This window comes from Bos mutus, chromosome 6 (genome assembly GCF_027580195.1).
Source record: "Bos mutus isolate GX-2022 chromosome 6, NWIPB_WYAK_1.1, whole genome shotgun sequence".
NCBI lineage: Eukaryota > Metazoa > Chordata > Mammalia > Artiodactyla > Bovidae > Bos > Bos mutus.
In genome coordinates this window covers 25,955,414-25,974,170 of record NC_091622.1, presented here as the reverse complement: position 1 = coordinate 25,974,170, position 18,757 = coordinate 25,955,414, and the positions used below count along the sequence as shown (strand labels likewise).

Sequence of the window (18,757 nt, the reverse complement as noted above, 5' to 3'; positions counted from 1 at the left end):
TACCACCAGACTGCTGCCTACCACCAGACCACCAGAATGCCCAACTCAGGGTAAACATTTTATTACTCTCTAATACTGGACCCTACAAAGAATTCTTCTAAAAGGTCAATGACTGTGGAATCTTCACAAGTGAAGGGGCTGGGCTATATTGATAGGACTGTACCTTAAAACAGGAAAACTGAGTTTTGGCATTAAATGCTTCAGAAGTGATTAGAACTACTCACTTGGCAGAATTAAGTTTTAAGGCTGCTTCAGGGAAATATTAACAGTTGGGGGAAATTTTTGTTGGAAGCAAAACATTATACTTTGAGAAATGCTTAAGTCAAGTATTCCTCTTTTATTAGGACGACTTAATTAAATACAAAGCATTAAAATAGCTGGCCTGAATATTTATTAGAGCACCAGCTGTTCCCTCCAGATTTTTAGAAATTCAAGATGAAGTGCCAAGTATAATTTAGAAAAAAAACAAATTCAACAAGTAGAAAGAGCCCTATGTCTTGCAATACTTATCCAAATAGTAAATAGTAGTTGGAAGAGCTATAGAACATTACTATGCCTTTTCAATGAGAAGAGCCAAAATGTTTGGCCAACCACTTCCTAACGCTATTTTGTTACTGAGGTTGGTGATTACATTACTTAAATATTATACCTTATATTTCATAATTAATGATTCTTTATGTACAGACAGATAATACCATAGTGCTAACCACAGAATGTGTATACCACTCTGGGTGTGTTTATGAGTGCTGATAACTATGCTCCAGTTGAACATCTCAGAGAAATCATTCAGATTTTAATTCAAAATTTTATTTCTTTCAGAGACTTACGGACTTAGGGAACGAACTTATGGTTGCTGGGGCTGGGGGCAGGGGGAGAATGAGAGGAAGGGATAGTTAGGGAGTCGGGGATGGGCATGTACACCCAGCTATGTTTAAAATGGATAACCAACAAGGACCTACTGTACAGCATATGGAACTCTGCTCAATGTTTATGGCAGCCTGGATGGGAGGGGAGTTTGGGAGAGAATGGATACATGTATATTACGGCTCAGTCCCTTCTCTGCTCACCCGAAACTATCACAACATTGTTAACTGGCTATACCCCAACATAAAATAAAAGTTTTTTTTTTTTAATTTTATTTCTCTCAAAAGATTTCCACTTTAGGTGCCCAGCCATAATTGAACACCTGATTCTTATTTTTTTGTTTCAAAAGGGAGTAGATAAAAAGGAGTAAGTCAGAAAAAAATGAAAAACGTGTTATGCACATTGCAACTTTTCTTTCTAAGGAAAACTGGAAGATATCTCCTGTTTGCTTTACTGTCAGCTCTTCATGACAGTGCTGCACACTTAGATACGAGAGAAGAAATGTCCCTGCTTGGCATGTCGGCAGAGGGAAGTCAACAAAACTGCCAAGGAAGAGCACCTTGGACAGGGAGGCAGGTTTGTGGAGAAGAGCAGCGTCTGCTGTCCTGCGTCTGTGGTTAGACCCAGTCCACTGCACTGAAGTCTGCGGGACCACGAAGGCGAAAGAAGAAAACGTCTGCTTCTTCGCTGTTCCTGTCCAACGAATAACTAGCTTCTACCCCTATACGATGCTAATTTTTAGCATAGTAATTGCAGCACAAGAGGTTCTCTCTAGCGGAGATGTTCTCCTTTTGTTTTTAGGGTTTTCAGGTTTAAAAATAAACTGGCATTTTTGGATTAATAAAAAAATTCCATGAGGGATAAAATAGGCCACATAATTTTTTTTCTCATAAGCGAAGAACACTAGCTGTGTGTGCTGGTGCAGTCAGTCACCCTCTGGTCAGAACCCTATACCACCTACTCCCAGCTCCCCCAGCAACCCTTCAGAGAGTAATAGCAAGAGATGACACATCTTGCCAAGAAAAACAAGCTAGAGCTTCTCCACTTCAGCTGGACATCAAAATCACCTGCAGGGATTTTTAAAAATCCCCACTAATACCAGGGCCCCATCCTGGACCTACAGAATCAGATTCCCAGGTGGGAAGACTGAAATTTCCTAACAATTCACTGATTATGGTGCTGTGTCCATAAAGGGGTGAAATATCAACCAACCCTATAGAAAGTGAAAAGTGAAATGTGAGTCACTCAGTCGTGTTCCACTGTGAGACCCCAAGAATTGTAGCCCATCAGGTTCCTCTGTCCAAGGGATTCTCTAAGCAAGAATACTGGAGTGGGTAGCCATTCCTTTCCCTAGGTGATCTTCCTGACCCAGGGATCAAACCTGGATTTCTTACATTGCAGGCAGATTCTTTACCATCTGAGACATCAGGGAAGCCCCTAATCAGGGAGAGGGACTTCCAATGCATGAAAATCCGTAAGAGAAAAACCTGTATGAGGAATAACTTTTTCTAAACATGCCTTGACCTTCAAGATTGAAATTTATCTGAAGGCTAGAATGCTGGTTTTCAATTGTGTGTTTAAGCAGTAGACCCCTTTTTCAAGCAAAACTCTTCATGGTATCTCAAAATACCAAACCTACTATCTGAGCTGCTCCAGGAGCAACAAAGGGCAGAAACCCTCCCACTCAGGCCCCATACACCTTAAGGAAGCCTACAGCTGCTGGAAGGAAGTGAAAACCACTGGGCCAGAATAAGACATTTAAATAGGATAAATATATAGTACTAAATCTAAATGCAAATAATTAACTGGAGGGTTAGGGCTTTTGATTAGCACTTAGCCTAGGGAGATGGGTTTAAAAGAAGTTCACTTGAAAAAGAGATGAAGGTTTCATTCCACTAGAAGTTCAACTTGAGCCAACAATGTTCTCTGGCTGCCAGGAAAAGCATGTGCAGTTTAGCCTGCATTAATAACTACTGTTTGTACCGAGAGAATGACCTTTTAGAAAGCACTTTCACGTGTATGGAGAAGGAAATGGCAACCCACTGCAGTATTCTTGCCTAGAGAATCCCATGGACAGAGGAGCCTGGCGGGCTACAGGCTATGGGGTCGCAAAGAGTCGGACACGACTAAGCAGCTAACACTTTGATGTGTATGATCTCATTTAATACTGGATAACAACTCTGTAAGCTATTGGAATTATTTTTGCTGTATTTTAGATGAGCAATGTGGAAGGCCAGGGTTTGATCCCTGGGTCAGGAAGATCCTCTGGAGAAGGAAATGGCAACCCACTCCAGTATTCTTGCCTGGAGAATCCCATGGACAGAGGAGCCTGGTGGGCTACAGTCCATGGGGTCACAAAAGTCAAGACACGACTGAGCAACTGACACTTTACTTACTTTAGATGAGCAACTGAGGCAATAATGTGTAAAAGTAGCTTACTCAAAGATGAATCCAGGCTCTACCTCCTAACCTAGAACTTAAGGGGGACTTCGAGAATAACAACCCACCAGTCTCTGAATGGTAGGAACAGCGTCTGAAAAAAATGTGTTCCATTCTGGTTGCTGCATTAATAGGACCACAGGCAGAGTACAATAATCAGGGCAAAGAGCAATCTGGAAATAGTATATGAAGAACACATGAAAAACCTAAGAGCCTCTAAAGATGGAAAGCAGAGGGTTTAGAAATTTGTAAATAATGAAGGTCTATGCAGAGGCAGATAAGTCTTATATCACACAAGAGCAACCCAGGCCCTTCCCCTTCTCCTTCCTGAAAAATTCAGTCTTAAAGCCATGAGAAGGGACAAAGGAAGATAGATAGGCCTTTGTGCAGGAACGGGTATGGAGAGAGATGTGAAAGACCAGAGCCAGGTCTCAGAGAAAGGTGTTCACAGTGGGATGCAGGTTGGAGCACCAACAGGTAAGGAGAGTAACCAGGTAAGGGTCATGGGCAGCAGTGGAAGACTGGCTACAGAAGGGGAGATTTAATCAAATGAGTAAATTGTTAAGAACGATGGGAGCCAGGATTCTCACTGTCAAAGAGGTAGTTACAAATATGGAAAAGAAAAAAACTAAAGTAAGCCCTGTGGTGTCAGACAGGGATTTGAGATACCAGCGTGAACTCATGGTTTTGAAAATATATAGCTAGATATAGAAACACAGATGTAAACCTGTGTTATGTGTGCATATGTGTATACACACATATTCCACAGTCCTGTCCATTAAAAGAGCCCAGAGGTGGTGATAGCCTCCAAGCAATGAGCATACTTAGCCACCAGATATTGGTTTCTACATATCATTCTCTAGGCAAAGGAACTAGGGCTCCTTGGAGAAATAACTGATACAAAACATGACACTAGTAAATTACAAAATGAGCTTGGAAGATCTTTTTCTGAAAGAAAGCAAAGATGCGTTCAAAGAATGATGGGAGTTAAAGGGCATAAAGACACTGCCACTGACTGCCAAGCCTGGGACCAATGGGAACATTAAAGTAAGTAATGAGAGTAACAGTTTAATTAAAACATACTGGAGACAAAGAGACCAAAAGTTCTCACTAATATTAATTAATTAATTGAAATTTTGATGAGGAATGGGCTATTTACATAATTTCACAATAACTTGCCACCAAAAGGGAAAAAAAGTCACTTTATGATGGAGAAAGAGCAGGCAACACTTCAGTCAAGTGACCATCATCAGTAATGGAACAAACAGAAACAGAAATCAGTGCCCCTTGATGGATGCAATGAGAGGAACTCAGTAATTATCCTGCCAGAGATGGACAGCCTGAATCTAACAATGAGAAAATGGCAGGCCAACCCCAATTAAGGGACATTGTACAAAATAGCTAATTTAAAATCTTCGAAAGTGTCAAAAATCTGACCAGTGAAAGATTGAAAAAGACTAAAAGACCCAACTATATACAATGTGTCTTCTGAACTGAATTCTTCTGCTTTAGAAGACAAGATTGAAATAACTGAGAAACTTGAATGAGGTTTAAGATTTAGATGGTGGTAATGTATCAGTGGTAAATTCCTGGCTTTGATGACTGCACTGTGATTATCTTGGAGAACATCCTAGTTTCAGGAAATATACACTGAAGTATTGGTGTGTTTGATAGCCATTTGCCGGCAACTTTTTCTCAAATGATTCAGGATAAAAACAGATAGTACCACTTGCAATTTCTCTGCAGGTGTGAGACTGTTTCAAAATAAAAATTTAACAACAGTAAATTAGGAAAATGGACACTCCAGGGGGAATGATTCCATCTAGTTTGCAGGAAAGATGAAACTCTCAAATGATTAAAGTGGTCCCAAAGAAATCCATCCTAAGGAGGGTTGGCCAGATGTTACAGGGAAAATGCCTCCCTGAATAGTAAGTGAGAGGAGAGGAAGTCTATATACTCTCCAATGATTTCGTAATTCATTCACTCAACAAACATTTATTAAACACCTACTGTGTTTCAGACAATATGCTAGACACTGAACTTATGAAAATAACTGAGAGTCCCTGCAATTGAAGCCTTTAATAAGTCTAATGAAGGATGATGATTCGGAAGTCTGAAGGTACCATTTTAAGATAGTCATCAGCATTACATATGGAAAGAAGCATGTGACTCAGGAACACTGTCTTTAATATTCCATTTTTCATTTATGAATTATCAACAGACTATACAATAGTTTATTATTCTATCATACTCTTTAACAACATTTTCATCCTAACTTTTCTGTGCTTGTGGGTGGTGTTAATTGAGGCATATGCAAAAACCTTATCACTTTTCAATTATGAACAGATGTAAATGATTTACTTGATGTTTTATTTTAGAGTAACAAGCATCTTCTAAAATAAGTTTAAAGTAAGAAGCTAGGGCTATAGTTATTGCTAGAGACTTAACACTTTAAAAGTGGACCCTGATGTGGTCACCACCTCAAAAGTCACTCCACGTCTCTGTTCTTCAATTTCTACATCTGTCACAAACATGTCATAATGTGCTTGTATGATGCTTTGAAATGTTTAGAAGAAAGACACCATAATTATAAAGCTCTGTTAAAATACAGGTTGCTTTCACGTTTGGCCAGGGACTAACTACTACTGTGGATGTATTAAGACAGAGTGATCTATCTAAATGAGCTCACCTTGGCAATTTTATGTTGGGTGAGACATTAGTTGGTTTTCCAACTCTTCCCCTTGGCTTCATTTCAACCTTCCAGGCATATCATCAAGCGAGAATGCTTTGGTGCCTTCTCACTGACCCAAGAGTGAGAGGCCAGACCAAGCAAGTCAGTAGTCAATTACTTCCCCCCCTGAAGTCTGCACACCCTTCTTACACTTTTCCCATTTGACACTTTCATAACCATATTTAGCTTTCTTCCTACCATCTCCCTGTAATTCAAAAGGCAATTTAGACTCCCATATGGTTGCCATCGAAGCTAACAGATGTCTAGCAAATTAAAACAAAAATTATGACTTATAAACTGCTGATGTATCATCATTCCAGAACATCTTACAATTTACAGTGAATCATAAGATAAGGCTTCCAACTTGATGCCCCCCACAAGGTTCTCTAAATCTCTCTTCTCTGGGAATTGAAGCCCTGTGGAAACAAATTAGATGCGACATTCTGCCATCAAACCTGGGTAAACCTACACTTAAAGATACAATGTAATATTTGCAAGCACATCAAGGAGAAATTTGGCCTCAAGGATCCATGGCTTTCTAATCTTTGTACAGCAAAGAGAAGAAAAATGACTTGGATCTCCTAAGTCATTTAAGGCTTCCACTGATCCACAGTGCTCTTCTCAAATAAGTGATGAATAAATCTGTTGAATCTATTCACCTCATCTCCTTGGTAGATATCAAGAGGAGCACCATTACCTGGTAGTAATGACAAACTTCCAGGCTAAGGTATTCTAGAAGTTCTATAGCCAGGATGGAAACAGTATGAAATCTGGAGACAATGACACAGGCCATATCTACCATTTATTAAATATTGAGACAGTGTGCTCGGTAATATCTTATCCGATTGCATCCTCAAATCTACAACTCTACTGGATAACGTTGTGCTTAGTCACTCAGTCATGACCGATTCTTTGCGACCCCATGGACTGTAGTCTGCCAGGCTCCTCTGTCCATGGGGATTCTCCTGACAAGAATACTGGAGTGGGTTGCCATGCCCTCCAACAGGGATCTTCCCAACCCAGGGATCGAACTCAGGTCTCCTGCATCGCAGGCAGATTCTTTACCATCTGAGCCACCAGTGAAGCCCATTGCGTAATGTTACCTTTCCTTTAGAAACAAAAATGGCTCAGTGGTAAAGAATTCGCCAGCTAATGAGGGACATGCAAGCTCGATCCCTGGGCCAGGAAGACTCCCTAGAGAAGGAAATGGCAAAACACTCCACTATTCTTGCCTGGGAAATCCCATGGACAGAGGACCCTGACAGACTACAGTCCATGGGGTCACAAAACAGTCAGACACAGCTCAGCGACTAAACAAGGCTCAAGATTGTATTTCCCAAAGATGGCCACAACCCACACAACCTTGACACTCATCCGACAAAAGAGGAATTTGTCTCTTCACCTGCTCGAAACTGAGCAGGCTGCATGCATGCTTTAATCAGAGGAACAGATGAAAGTGACACTGGACCAGTTCAAGGAGTAGTCCACTGGCTGGACGCTGCTTCTTCCAGTCCTAGAGAAAGGAAGAAAACACGTTGAGGTGCTCTAGCCAACAACACTGGCTGAGCTCTCAGCTGCATCAACTGAGATGATGAGAGCCCAGTCATGGGGGGTGTTCCATCTTGGGTATCCCACCCCAGCGAGCCTTCAGTTAACTCCAGCCAGCTCCATCTCACTGCAACTGAAATGGACGGTTCCAAGTGCAAACTGCCCAGCAGAGCCTGGTCAAATCCCAGAACTGTCAGATATAATCAAGTTTTATCTTAAGCCACTAAGTTTTGAGGTTGTGTGTTAGATAGCAATAGATAACCAGAATACTGATATCAATTTGCTTGCCTAGTAACAGTTTTTAAGTATTAGAGTCAGAACCTAAAAAGGTCCAGAACAAAATATCTATTCATGCTGGGTGATGGGGTGTGGAGGTTCATTACCCAAAAGCTTTCTCTTCCCTCCCCTACCCCAGAGCAGTCCCAGGTTTTCCAAGAAATGCCCTAGTATGGCGACACCCTCCATAACACCAATTCCCTTCTGGCTTGAGTTCTTCCAATATAAAATAGGGTGAATAAGATTCCCCCACCACCTTGTGATAACTAATGAGAAAGGAATCTGTGCAAGATGTTGACTTTGTTACTCAGAATGCCATTATAAGCATTCTATAAAAGGATCCAGATTTTACACACGAAACTCTAACTCCAATAGTAAAAAATATATTTAATGACTCACAAGACTATATTTGAGATTCACAGTGGGGACACAAAAGTATGCATATGACACCAATAAGTGAATAAGCCAAGAAGAAATTAGGGAAAGATTTTTTCAAATGAAAGAATCCTTGAGGGAAAAATAAATAAATTAATAAAAGTTGATTTCAGACAAATCTCAGTGAGAGAAAGTCTATAATTTAATATGTCCCAATATATGCTATTTTCATTATATTTTTCCCCAGCATATTAGAGCTCAAAAGACCCATTCTTTTTTTCAGAACTAGAAAGAAACTTACAACTTGACTAACTCATTGTTTTTTGTTTTATAAATTGGAGTATAGTTACTTTACAATCAGCTATATCTATATATATATATCCCCTTTTTGGGGGGATTTTCTTCCCATTCAGGTCACCACAGAGCAAAGAATAGAGTGCTCTGTGCAATACAGTAGGTTCTTATTGGTTATTATTTTATACATAGTAGTGCAGATGTCAATCCCAATCTCCCAATCTATCCCTCCTTGGTATCCGTATGTTTTCTCTCTACATCTGTGTCTCTATTTCTGCTTTGCAAATAAGTTCATCTATACCATCTTTCTCAGAGAAGGCAATGGCACCCCACTCCAGTTCTCTTGCCTGGCAAATCCCATGGACGGAGGAGCCTGGTGGGCTGCAGTCCATGGGGTCGCTAAGAGTCGGACACGACTGAGAAACTTCACTTTCACTTTTCACTTTCATGCATTGGAGAAGGAAATGGCAACCCACTCCAGTGTTCTTGCCTGGAGAATCCCAGGGACGGGGGAGCCTGGTGGGCTGCCGTCTCTGGGGTCGCACAGAGTCGGACACGACTGAAGCGACTTAGCAGCAGTAGCAGCATACCATCTTTCTAGATTCCACATATATGCATTAATATACAATATCTGTTTTTGTCTTTCTGAATTATTCACTCTCTCTGACCGTCTCTGTGTCGATCCACATCTCTGCAAATGGTACAATTTCATTCCTTTTTATGGCTGAGTAATAATACTCCATTGCATATGTGTACCACATCTTCTTTAGCCATTCCTCTGTTGATGGACATTTAGGTTGCTTCCATGTCCTGACTATTGGATATAATGCTGCAAGAGACATGGAGCAAATGTATCTTTTCAAATTATGGCTTTCTCAAGGTATATGCCCAGGAGTGGGATTGCTGGGTCATACGGTTGTTCTATTTTAGTTTGTTAAGTAACCTCCATACTGTTCTCCATAGTGGCTGTAAATATATGGAGCGCCTCATGAATTTGCATGTCATCCTTGTGCAGGAGCCGTTCTCTGTAACCTTCTCTGTACTGTTCCAATTTTATTATATGTGCTGTCGGAGTGAGCACTAACTCTTCATTTTAACAGTTAAGAAGCTGAGGCCGGGGCAGTTAACTGAGTAGTGAAAAGTCAAACTGCTCATTACTAAGAGAACCAAACGCTTAGTGCTAGGGCTACCAAATTCTCAGTTTTTATTTTACCAGAACTTTATCTCAAAATGTCTACAATGTTTTAATTTTTTTTTCTAGAGTTTTGGTGTAGAAAATTAGGAAACCATGTTCTCTGTAATCAATGTCTTCATCATAACTGTGTAAGAGCCGCCCCAGTCTGCTGAATCCAGCAGTCACGATTAGGACGGCAACTGTAGAGAGCAGAGGTGTGAAACTTTACAGAATCAGGCCACCAGTCCCAGCTCTTCAGTCACTAACATCTTAGTCTAAATTACTGTCATCAAATATCATGGCTACCTCATCACTCTAGAGACCGGGGTACTGCAAACTCAGAGATTCCATAATTCCCAAATAATTCCCCAAATTATGAGGTAACCTTGAAGCAGACAGCAGGATAGCAAAAGTATGAGGGGGTATATGAGTGGAAGGCTTTAGGTGCAGTGAGGAGGGACAAGGTGTGTAGACAAACAGCAGAGTCAGAGAAGGGTCCTTGTAACAGAGGTATCTACATAACAGTTCTGCCTGGGACAGATGCTTTAGTTCCACAGCGCTGTGTCTCTTTTCAGGCTTCCCATAAAACTCCTCCCAAGAGATGAAGACCTTCAAAATCAGACACAATGTGACTTTCTTTTGGAACTCTCCGTGCAAGCACTCTGCAATTCTTTGCAGCTCTCTACAATTCCAGAGGTTTTGCTACAACCTAAGCCACAGAAAACACTAAATGTGCCTCTGTACACACTACAAAATTGCACCAAACTGTCAGGGAACAGGCCCAGATCCCTTTATTTCTTTTCCACCTCCTGCTATGAAACCGCAGAGAAAGCCCCTGGGTGCTTTTTGTTGCCTGGTAGCTGAAATGTTCAGATTTTGGAAGTGTTCAAGTAAAATCAAGAGGCTTGAACTCACCACCCCAAGAAGATCCAGTCCCAATTCGGTAGTCCCTGACTCTCAAAGTCATGAAAGTTTCAAGTTCAGATAAAATCAAAACGCCTCACCCAGGAATGTGACTTTTAAATATGTCCAACAAGGGTTGAAAAAAAGGAAGCAAGGAAAGAAAATAATTTCTTCTTCCCACATTTGTAGCAGTGTTTGACTATGTGGAGGGAGGGGGGTGACTGCTAACAGGAATCATGTTCAACCTCTGGCAAAAAGTGGCTTGCGAATGACTGGATCTGATATTTATTCATGTGTCGCCACCCCATTATCAGTCCTGAGGCCAGATGACATGCTGACACAGAGAGTGGTCTCCAATCACTCTCATTCCCTTTTGCAAAACATGCAAGAGCAATGCAAGACACTCCTGGAGAAAACAGAGAATAAAAATAAAATAGCCTAGTAAATGCGTGGTGGGAAGAAAACAATATAAAGAGCTGTATTGACAACTCTTCTCATCAATGTATATTTTCAAACACATGGCCAAAACTAAAGGGGAATCAAAATAAATACACCCCATGTTCAGACTGCTGTGGATTATCATTGATCCCACCACCACCACTGGATTATTGTTGACCTCACACTGAATCCACACTAAACAGCAACTTGAAGAACACCCCCCCCCTCCACCCCAACCAGACACCATCTTTACTTTCCATGGGGGGAATAGTGGGGGCCAAGGGAGTGCCCGATAAGAAAGAGGATGGAATGGGATGGGATGGAGAAGAAAAAGAACAAGGTCTTTGAAGCAACGTTTCCCCTTGTCCTAGTGAACTCTTTGTCTGGTTGCTGAACATGTTTGTGAAATCAAAGATGAGAATCCAAACAAAACAAAAGAGTAGGCATCCCAGCCTAATTACAATAGGTGCCCAGCATATTGTGGTGCCAGCGGAGCATGGATGAACCTTTCATTCAAGCATTTGCTCTCCCGGTATCCCCACAAAACATGTCTCGTACGCCTTCTCCTCTGCATCTCTCCAAGGTTTCCCCCCAAACGGCCCGCTCTATGTGTCACTCCTCAGAAAAGCAGGTCGTGAGGTGCGAACACACTAAAACATATGTTGATGGTGACTTGTTATTATCCTGACAATAATACAGACAGAGAAATAAACACCTCCGCCCCGCACACCCTCTGGTCAGTCCATTATGCAAAAGGAGCGCTTTCCCGATGAAGACGAAGAGAAGAGCGTGCAGGAAGGGATATTTACGTGCACATTACAGAACCATATACTGCCGCATCTGCATCCTACACAAAGCCCGAGATGGTGCAAGAAGATACACGCTGAGCATGGCACAGACTGGCCGCGGCAACACGGAGCCAAGCCCTCGTCCAATCAGATCCCCGTCAGAGGTGGACCTCAGGGTCGACTCTGCCCGATTAGCCTTCCCTATTATGACACCACGCTCTGCCCAACATCCATACTCCACCGGGAGCAAATCTCATTCGAGTGGTTGCTCATTTCTCCAACTGCCGAACCCTTTCTTTCATCTGCATCTACGTTATTCGTCCCTTAAAAAGCAATCTCAAGGCCTGGGTGCCCTCTTTCCGGCTCCGTTTTTCTTTTTTACCTTTTCGCGTTCCTAGAAAGGATTAAATGTTTATTTCTCCAACGCGCAGGCTGAAAGGGCGGAAGGCAAACGCCTCTGCGAGCTCCGACAAGCGCCCGAGGGGCTGCGAAAAGTAAAGGCTGAGAGCAACGTGCGCGAAATCATCGCGAATCGATCAGCCACAATAGTTGATATCCCAGAAGCGCTCCAACTTACCCAAAATATGACATTGAAGCCAAATATGAAATACTTGATGCAACAACTGACTTCAGGACCCTTGTAATGCTTCCCGGACATCCTCTGGGTTCATGAAGACACTTGCCCCGGCAGCCCGAGTTTGGAGCCCCGGAGCACCGTTGCTCGGAGCAGCCAGCGGGAAGCTGGGGATCGGGGACGCCGCTCGGAGCCGCGGCGCGGCGGCCAACCAGGGCTGAGCAGCGCAGGGACCGAGCAGCGGAGAGTGGCTCCCGCACCTCCAGCCCTTGGCGCGCGCCGAGGCCGCCGGAGCCGGGGTGGCCGCGAGCGGGCAGGGAAGCACGCTGCAAGCCCCGAGCTTCGCTGAGGCTGGCCCCCAGCACAAGGCGAGCTCCCAAGCCCGTCCGCCGGACGTTGGTCAGCCTCCGGGTTTCGGGCAAACGCGACCGCCGCGGATGCTGGTGGAGACGCTACTCGCCCGCCTGCCCGCTCGCGCGCTCCCTCCCACCCCCTCGCTCCGCCCGCCGATCGCTCCGCCCGCCCGGCAGGCTGCTCCTTCGCCCGCGCCGCCCTCAGCTCCGCCCGCCTCCCGCCGCCCGAGCCTCCGTGAGGTGCGCGCGCGCACGGGCTCGGGTGCTCCCGGGCGGCGGGAGGCACAACGTAGCCGCGCCGCCCCCTTCTTCCAGCGCTCTCCGCTCCTCCCGCTCGCTTCATCCCCGCCCCTTCTCAGGCCATCCAGGAGCGCCGCGGACCCCCGAGCACTGCGGGTAGGTAGGGAGGATGGCAGGCCGAAGGGAGGTGTAAGGATGCCCGGAGAGCGCGCCTATTGGGAGCAGCCTTGGAGGAGTGACTGGGGTTGATGGTCCCCCTCTGCCACCGGCGGCAGCAGACAGCTTCTGGAGGGACCAGGGGGAAAGGATCGCTTCGGGGTGAGAGGGCTGGTTGAGTTGGGATCCTCAGGACGAATCATTCCCCCTGCGCCCCACTGCAGGACGAGTATCCTGGGTGTAGCCTCACTCACACCCCCTGCTCCACCACCTGGTTTTGTAGCAAGAAAAGACGCGGGGCCACTGAGGCGGAGAGAAAAGAGGTCATAGACTTTGCTGGGAGCAAAGGGGAAGGATAAGGTGTTAGGGAAGGCGGGGAAGAGACGGGAAATGGGAGCGAATCCGGAGGATTGCATAGGAAAGTCCCCTGAATTCCCCTGAATGTGGCTCCAACTCAGCCTCCCCACCTGCGAGAGAGAGAGGCTTATCCTGGAGACGGGGACGAGGTAGGACAGATGGCCCAAAGGAATCCGACGCACGACAGGGCCTGTCGCCGACAGAAATCCGGACTGCAGATGCCCCCACAAGACAGAAGAGTGCCGAAGGAACCTGACCGGTCCTCACGCTAAGCAGGAATCCTGGAGTTCTAGGACGGTCTTCTGAGGAGTCTGATTGGGTTTACAGATCATGAACGACTAAGCTTTTGACCTCTGAGGAAGGAGAGAACGAAGCTGGAAATTATTTTGGAGCCCTGCCTAAGCATGTGTAACTGCCTTCCTCCTGGGACACTGTCATAGGTGCTGGCAAGCAGGTATCAGTATTTCACGAAAAAAGAATGAAGAACTGCTCAGAACTGCGTGTAAACATCTGTGGGTGTTTTTTTAAGGCTTGAAAAAGCTGCAAAGAGATGAGATCAGGGAAACTTTCCAGCCCCATGCCAGTGAAACCCGGTACTGGGCACAGAAATCTGCATGCTTCCTAAGCTCCCAAGTGATCCTTCAATAGGCTTGATAACATTTGGCATAGGATTTCCCTAGTTAACCACCCCCTCGCTTTTCTCAAAACCTAGCTAGCTAGTTGACAGCCTACATGGAGGAGCAGGAAGTTACTTTTTCTTGCAAGAAACCACACTTAAACAGGCTTAGCCTTGAGAGGGATTGGGGCTATACTGAGGTCACAGGTAGGAGCCAGGGTCCCCGCAAAGGTGGAAGAACCAGAAGATCGTAGAATCATGACACTGGTAACAGTGACTTCAGCCCTTTGGATGAAATAACCCTCTCTACCTCAAAAGTGTCCTTTACCCACCCAAAGCACACAGCAGACTACCACCAATCTGGTGGGCTTCAAAGGTAAAGTCTGCTCTTAGCAGCCAATTCCCCACTAACAGGAAGGTGCTGCCACACTTTACATAAGCTGTTGGTGCTATATTATAATTCTTTGTATATGGAAGTAAAGCAGTTACTGCAGATTCCTGGGTAAGTCAGAGGAAATGTCTATCTTAAGGTGATATGACACAACTCAGAAAAGTACTAGAAATTAGATCCAGCTGATGACTGAGTTGATCCTAAGCAGGATTTGTCTTTGAAATAAAACCCAGCAGAGAAGCAGAAGTTCAGATAACTCTGGTAATTTGGGGCAGGGGGACTAGCTGAATTCTCATTTCACATGTCAAAGCCAAGTTCAAGGAGGATTTATGAGTTAAATATATTTTGTAAAGCAAACCCAAAAATAGAATTGTTGTTCAGTCACTAAGGCATGTCCAACTCTGTGATCCCAGGGACTGCAGCATGCCAGGCTTCCCTGTGCTTCATTATCTCCCAGAGTTTGCTCAGATTCATGTTCATTGAGTCTGTGATGCTACCTAACCACTCATCCTCTGCCACCTCTTCTCCTTTTGCCTTCAATCTTTCCCAGCATCAGTGTGTTTTCCCATGAAAATAGAATACTATTTGTTAAACCTCTGGCTAGAAGTATTTCTCAACTTAGAAGCAATAAAAGGAAATAATCAATGGAGATGACTGGGTAATAGTTTAAAACTTCTATGTGTCAAACATTGTCTTAAACAAGAACATAGAGGACTTCTCTGGTGGTCCAGTGGCTAAGAATTTGCCTTGCAATGCAAGGGAGGCTGGTTCGATCCCTGATCAGGCAACTAAGATCCTGCATGCGACAGGGCAACCCAAGTGCAATAATTACTGAGCCTAGATCCCACATGATACTACAAAGATGTTGCATGCCGCGACTAAGACCCAACACAGTCAAATAGATCAATATTACATAGAAACCTAAACTGAAAAATGGTGACAGCAAATATAAAGAAAAAAGTATGAATATCTTAGCAGGGCTCATACAGTAAAATAAAATACAAAATCTCAGTGATTGAATAAAAGCAGAAAACAGATCACATACAAAGACATCAAATAGTAATAAATATGGTGAAAATTAACTTTACAGTAATTAAAGAAATAGAGGTTAACTCAGTGGTAAAGATATAGAGATAACAAGCAATGGTTTGCTCATACATTGCTGGTGTCATTCTAAACTGATTCCATCCATTTGGAAAGCATTTTGGTTATATGTCGTAGGTCAGGATGCTCCTACATTTTGATTCAGCAGTCCCATTTCTGGGAATCTAGCCAACAAAATACTCCAAAATATGAGAAAAGTTCTGTGCCACAAGTTGTACATCACAGCAGTGTTGAAAACTTGGTGACAACTTAAAGATGCTGGAATAGGGGCTATACCCAGCTCCCTGTGCTCGGGACCATGGCGTTGCTTCGTGTTTCTCTTCTTTGCACACATCCTTCCTGATCTCTCCCTAAGCATGCTCCTTGCCCTGTGTCTGTGAGCTGAGCCCTCTTCCTTATCCTCAACACTTTCAATCAGCATTTTCCAGGCTCCCTCTTTCATCTCAGCACCTCCTACATTCTCCCAATTTGGCACTTGGAGACTACCTGTAATTACTTGTTTACCTGCCTGTCTCCTGTACTCTGCTGTGCCCTCCTTCAAGGGTGTGGTCCATCTCCTTTTAATCTGAGAATTACTAGCGCCCTGCCAGTGTTTCAGGTGCTTGATAAATATTTATTTTAAAAACGGGTGAGTCATTTACTCAAATCTTTTACAGACATTAAGGATGATGATTATAGAGTATATGGTAACGTGACTGTATTATAATGTTCAATTTTATTTTTGTGGAAATATCTCAAAGTAATAGGAAAGTTAAATGAAACAAGCAAGATGCACAATGGTATACAGTGTAGGTTGCCATTTTTTTAAAAATAATAGCTTTTTTAGTGCCATCTGCTCGCAGCCCCACCTCCTGCTCCTCCTGCCGCTGCCCTGAGTCACTGCCTGCGCAGCTGGGGCCGCTGGGCTCCCCGCGCTCGCCACCGATATTTGGCATTTGTACAACATGGCAGACATCGACAACAAAGAACAGTCTGAACTTGATCAAGATTTGGATGATGTTGAAGAAGTAGAAGAAGAAGAAACTGGTGAAGAAACAAAAATCAAAGCGCCTCAGCTGACTGTTCAGATGATGCAAAATCCTCAGATTCTTGCAGCCCTTCAAGAAAGACTTGATGGTCTGGTAGAAACACCAACAGGATACATTGAAAGCTTGCTTAGGGTAGTTAAAAGACAAGTGAATGCTCTCAAAAACCTTCAAGTTAAATGTGCACAGATAGAAGCCAAATTCTATGAGGAAGTTCATGATCTTGGAAGAAAGTATGCTGTTCTTTATCAGCCTCTGTTTGATAAGCGATTTGAGATCGTTAATGCCATTTATGAACCTACAGAAGAAGAGTGTGAATGGAAACCAGATGAGGAAGATGAAATTTCAGAGGAGCTAAAAGAAAAGGCCAAGATTGAAGATGAGAAAAAGGATGAAGAAAAAGAAGATCCCAAGGGACTTCCTGAGTTTTGGTTGACTGTTTTTAAGAATGTTGACTTGCTCAGTGATATGGTTCAGGAACATGTGAGCCTATTCTGAAGCACTTGAAAGATATTAAAGTGAAGTTTTCAGATGCTGGTCAACCTATGAGTTTTGTCTTAGAATTTCACTTTGAACCCAATGAATATTTCACAAATGAAGTGTTGACAAAGACGTATAGGATGAGGTCAGAACCAGATGATTCTGATCCCTTTTCTTTTGATGGACCAGAAATTATGGGTTGTACAGGGTGCCAGATAGATTGGAAAAAAGGGAAGAATGTCACTTTGAAAACGATTAAGAAGAAGCAGAAACACAAGGGACGTGGGACAGTTCGTACTGTGACCAAAACAGTTTCTAATGACTCTTTCTTTAATTTTTTTGCCCCTCCTGAAGTTCCTGAGAGTGGAGATCTGGATGATGATTCTGAAGCTATCCTCGCTGCAGACTTTGAAATTGGTCACTTTTTATGTGAGCATATAATCCCAAGATCAGTGTTCTACTTTACTGGAGAAGCTATTGAAGATGATGACGATGATTATGATGAAGAAGGTGAAGAAGCAGATGAGGAAGGGGAAGAAGAAGGAGATGAGGAAAATGATCCAGACTATGACCCAAAGAAGGATCAAAACCCAGCAGAGTGCAAGCAACAGTGAAGCAGGATGTATGAGGCCTGAGGATAACCTGCACTAATCTACCTTCTGCTTCCATGGAAAGGATGAATTTACATCATTTGACAAGCCTATTTCAAGTTTTTTGTTGTTTGTTTGTTTGCTCATTTTTGTTTTTGCATCCTAAAATAAAAATGTCATATAATTAAAAAAAATAATAATAATAATAATAAATCGTGTTGACAAAGAAGAATGGAAAATTTATATATGCACACTTTCCTTTGTTAATGAGTAGGCTATGTATGAAAAAAATTTAGGTGTTAACTCTTTTCGAAATGATAATAGTTGTTAGACTATGGGACTGTGTTTTTGTGTTTCTGGTTTCTATTTAATGTGGTTATATCGCTTTTACAATGACAAAGATAAAATTATAAGTAAAGACAAACAAATAAATTAGTAATCATTATATTTATTTCAGCACTACCTTTCATGACTTAATAAATTCCAGCCTATTTTAAGGGGAAAAAACAATGAGAGTAATTATCTCCCCTGAGACACCCCTACAGCCATCTCCTTTATAATTCTGAGGTTGAAAAAAAATGGTTAATAAGTTTAATTACTGAAAAGATAATTAATCTTTCAATGGCAGTACGAATAGGTAAAGCATGTTTTTCTAATAGTCGCCTAGCTAAGCAGCAAGATATGACAATAGCTTTTTAACCTAAGACACCAGATTTAATGAGCTTGTCTATCTGTCTATTTCGCTCTCCCCACCACCTTTCTGCCTCCCTCCTTTCTGTCTTTCACTGTCTGTTTCTCTGCTCCTCTAGTCCTATATTTTTCTTTTCCTTCTCTGTGGCCAGCACCAAGGTCCCCTGCTCTTTTCATGTCTGTATGCTTGGGGAAATGAGCCCCGGCCCAGCTCCACTGGGTGAACCTTGACCTTCTGAGCCACACCTGGCTCTGACCAGTGTTTGGTTCAGAAATGGGCATGAGACACACTTCTGGTCAATGAGGAGAATCTGCTGGGTGTTTCCTCACATCTAAGAGAAGTTTTCTTTT

General features: G+C 43.2%; 1 protein-coding gene, 1 non-coding gene and 1 pseudogene across 2 annotated transcripts in view; 1 reads left to right on the top strand and 2 right to left on the bottom strand.

Annotated features, from left to right (window-relative positions):
• TSPAN5 (tetraspanin 5) overlaps nt 1-12,847 on the bottom strand; it is a 181,943-nt gene extending 169,096 nt beyond the window's left edge. Inside the window, exon 1 of the mRNA XM_005910176.2 lies at nt 12,408-12,847. Within this exon, the coding sequence (XP_005910238.1) occupies nt 12,408-12,488 (81 nt within the window). The 5' untranslated portion in view covers nt 12,489-12,847. The remainder of the gene's footprint in view (nt 1-12,407) is intronic.
• LOC138988365 (U6 spliceosomal RNA) lies at nt 9,498-9,608 on the bottom strand. The gene has a single exon (XR_011464667.1). It is a non-coding gene; the product is annotated as a U6 spliceosomal RNA (small nuclear RNA).
• A 3,628-nt stretch (nt 12,848-16,475) lies between the features above and the next one.
• On the top strand, nt 16,476-18,130 carry LOC138988217 (nucleosome assembly protein 1-like 1; annotated as a pseudogene).
• Nucleotides 18,131-18,757: the final 627 nt, after the last annotated feature.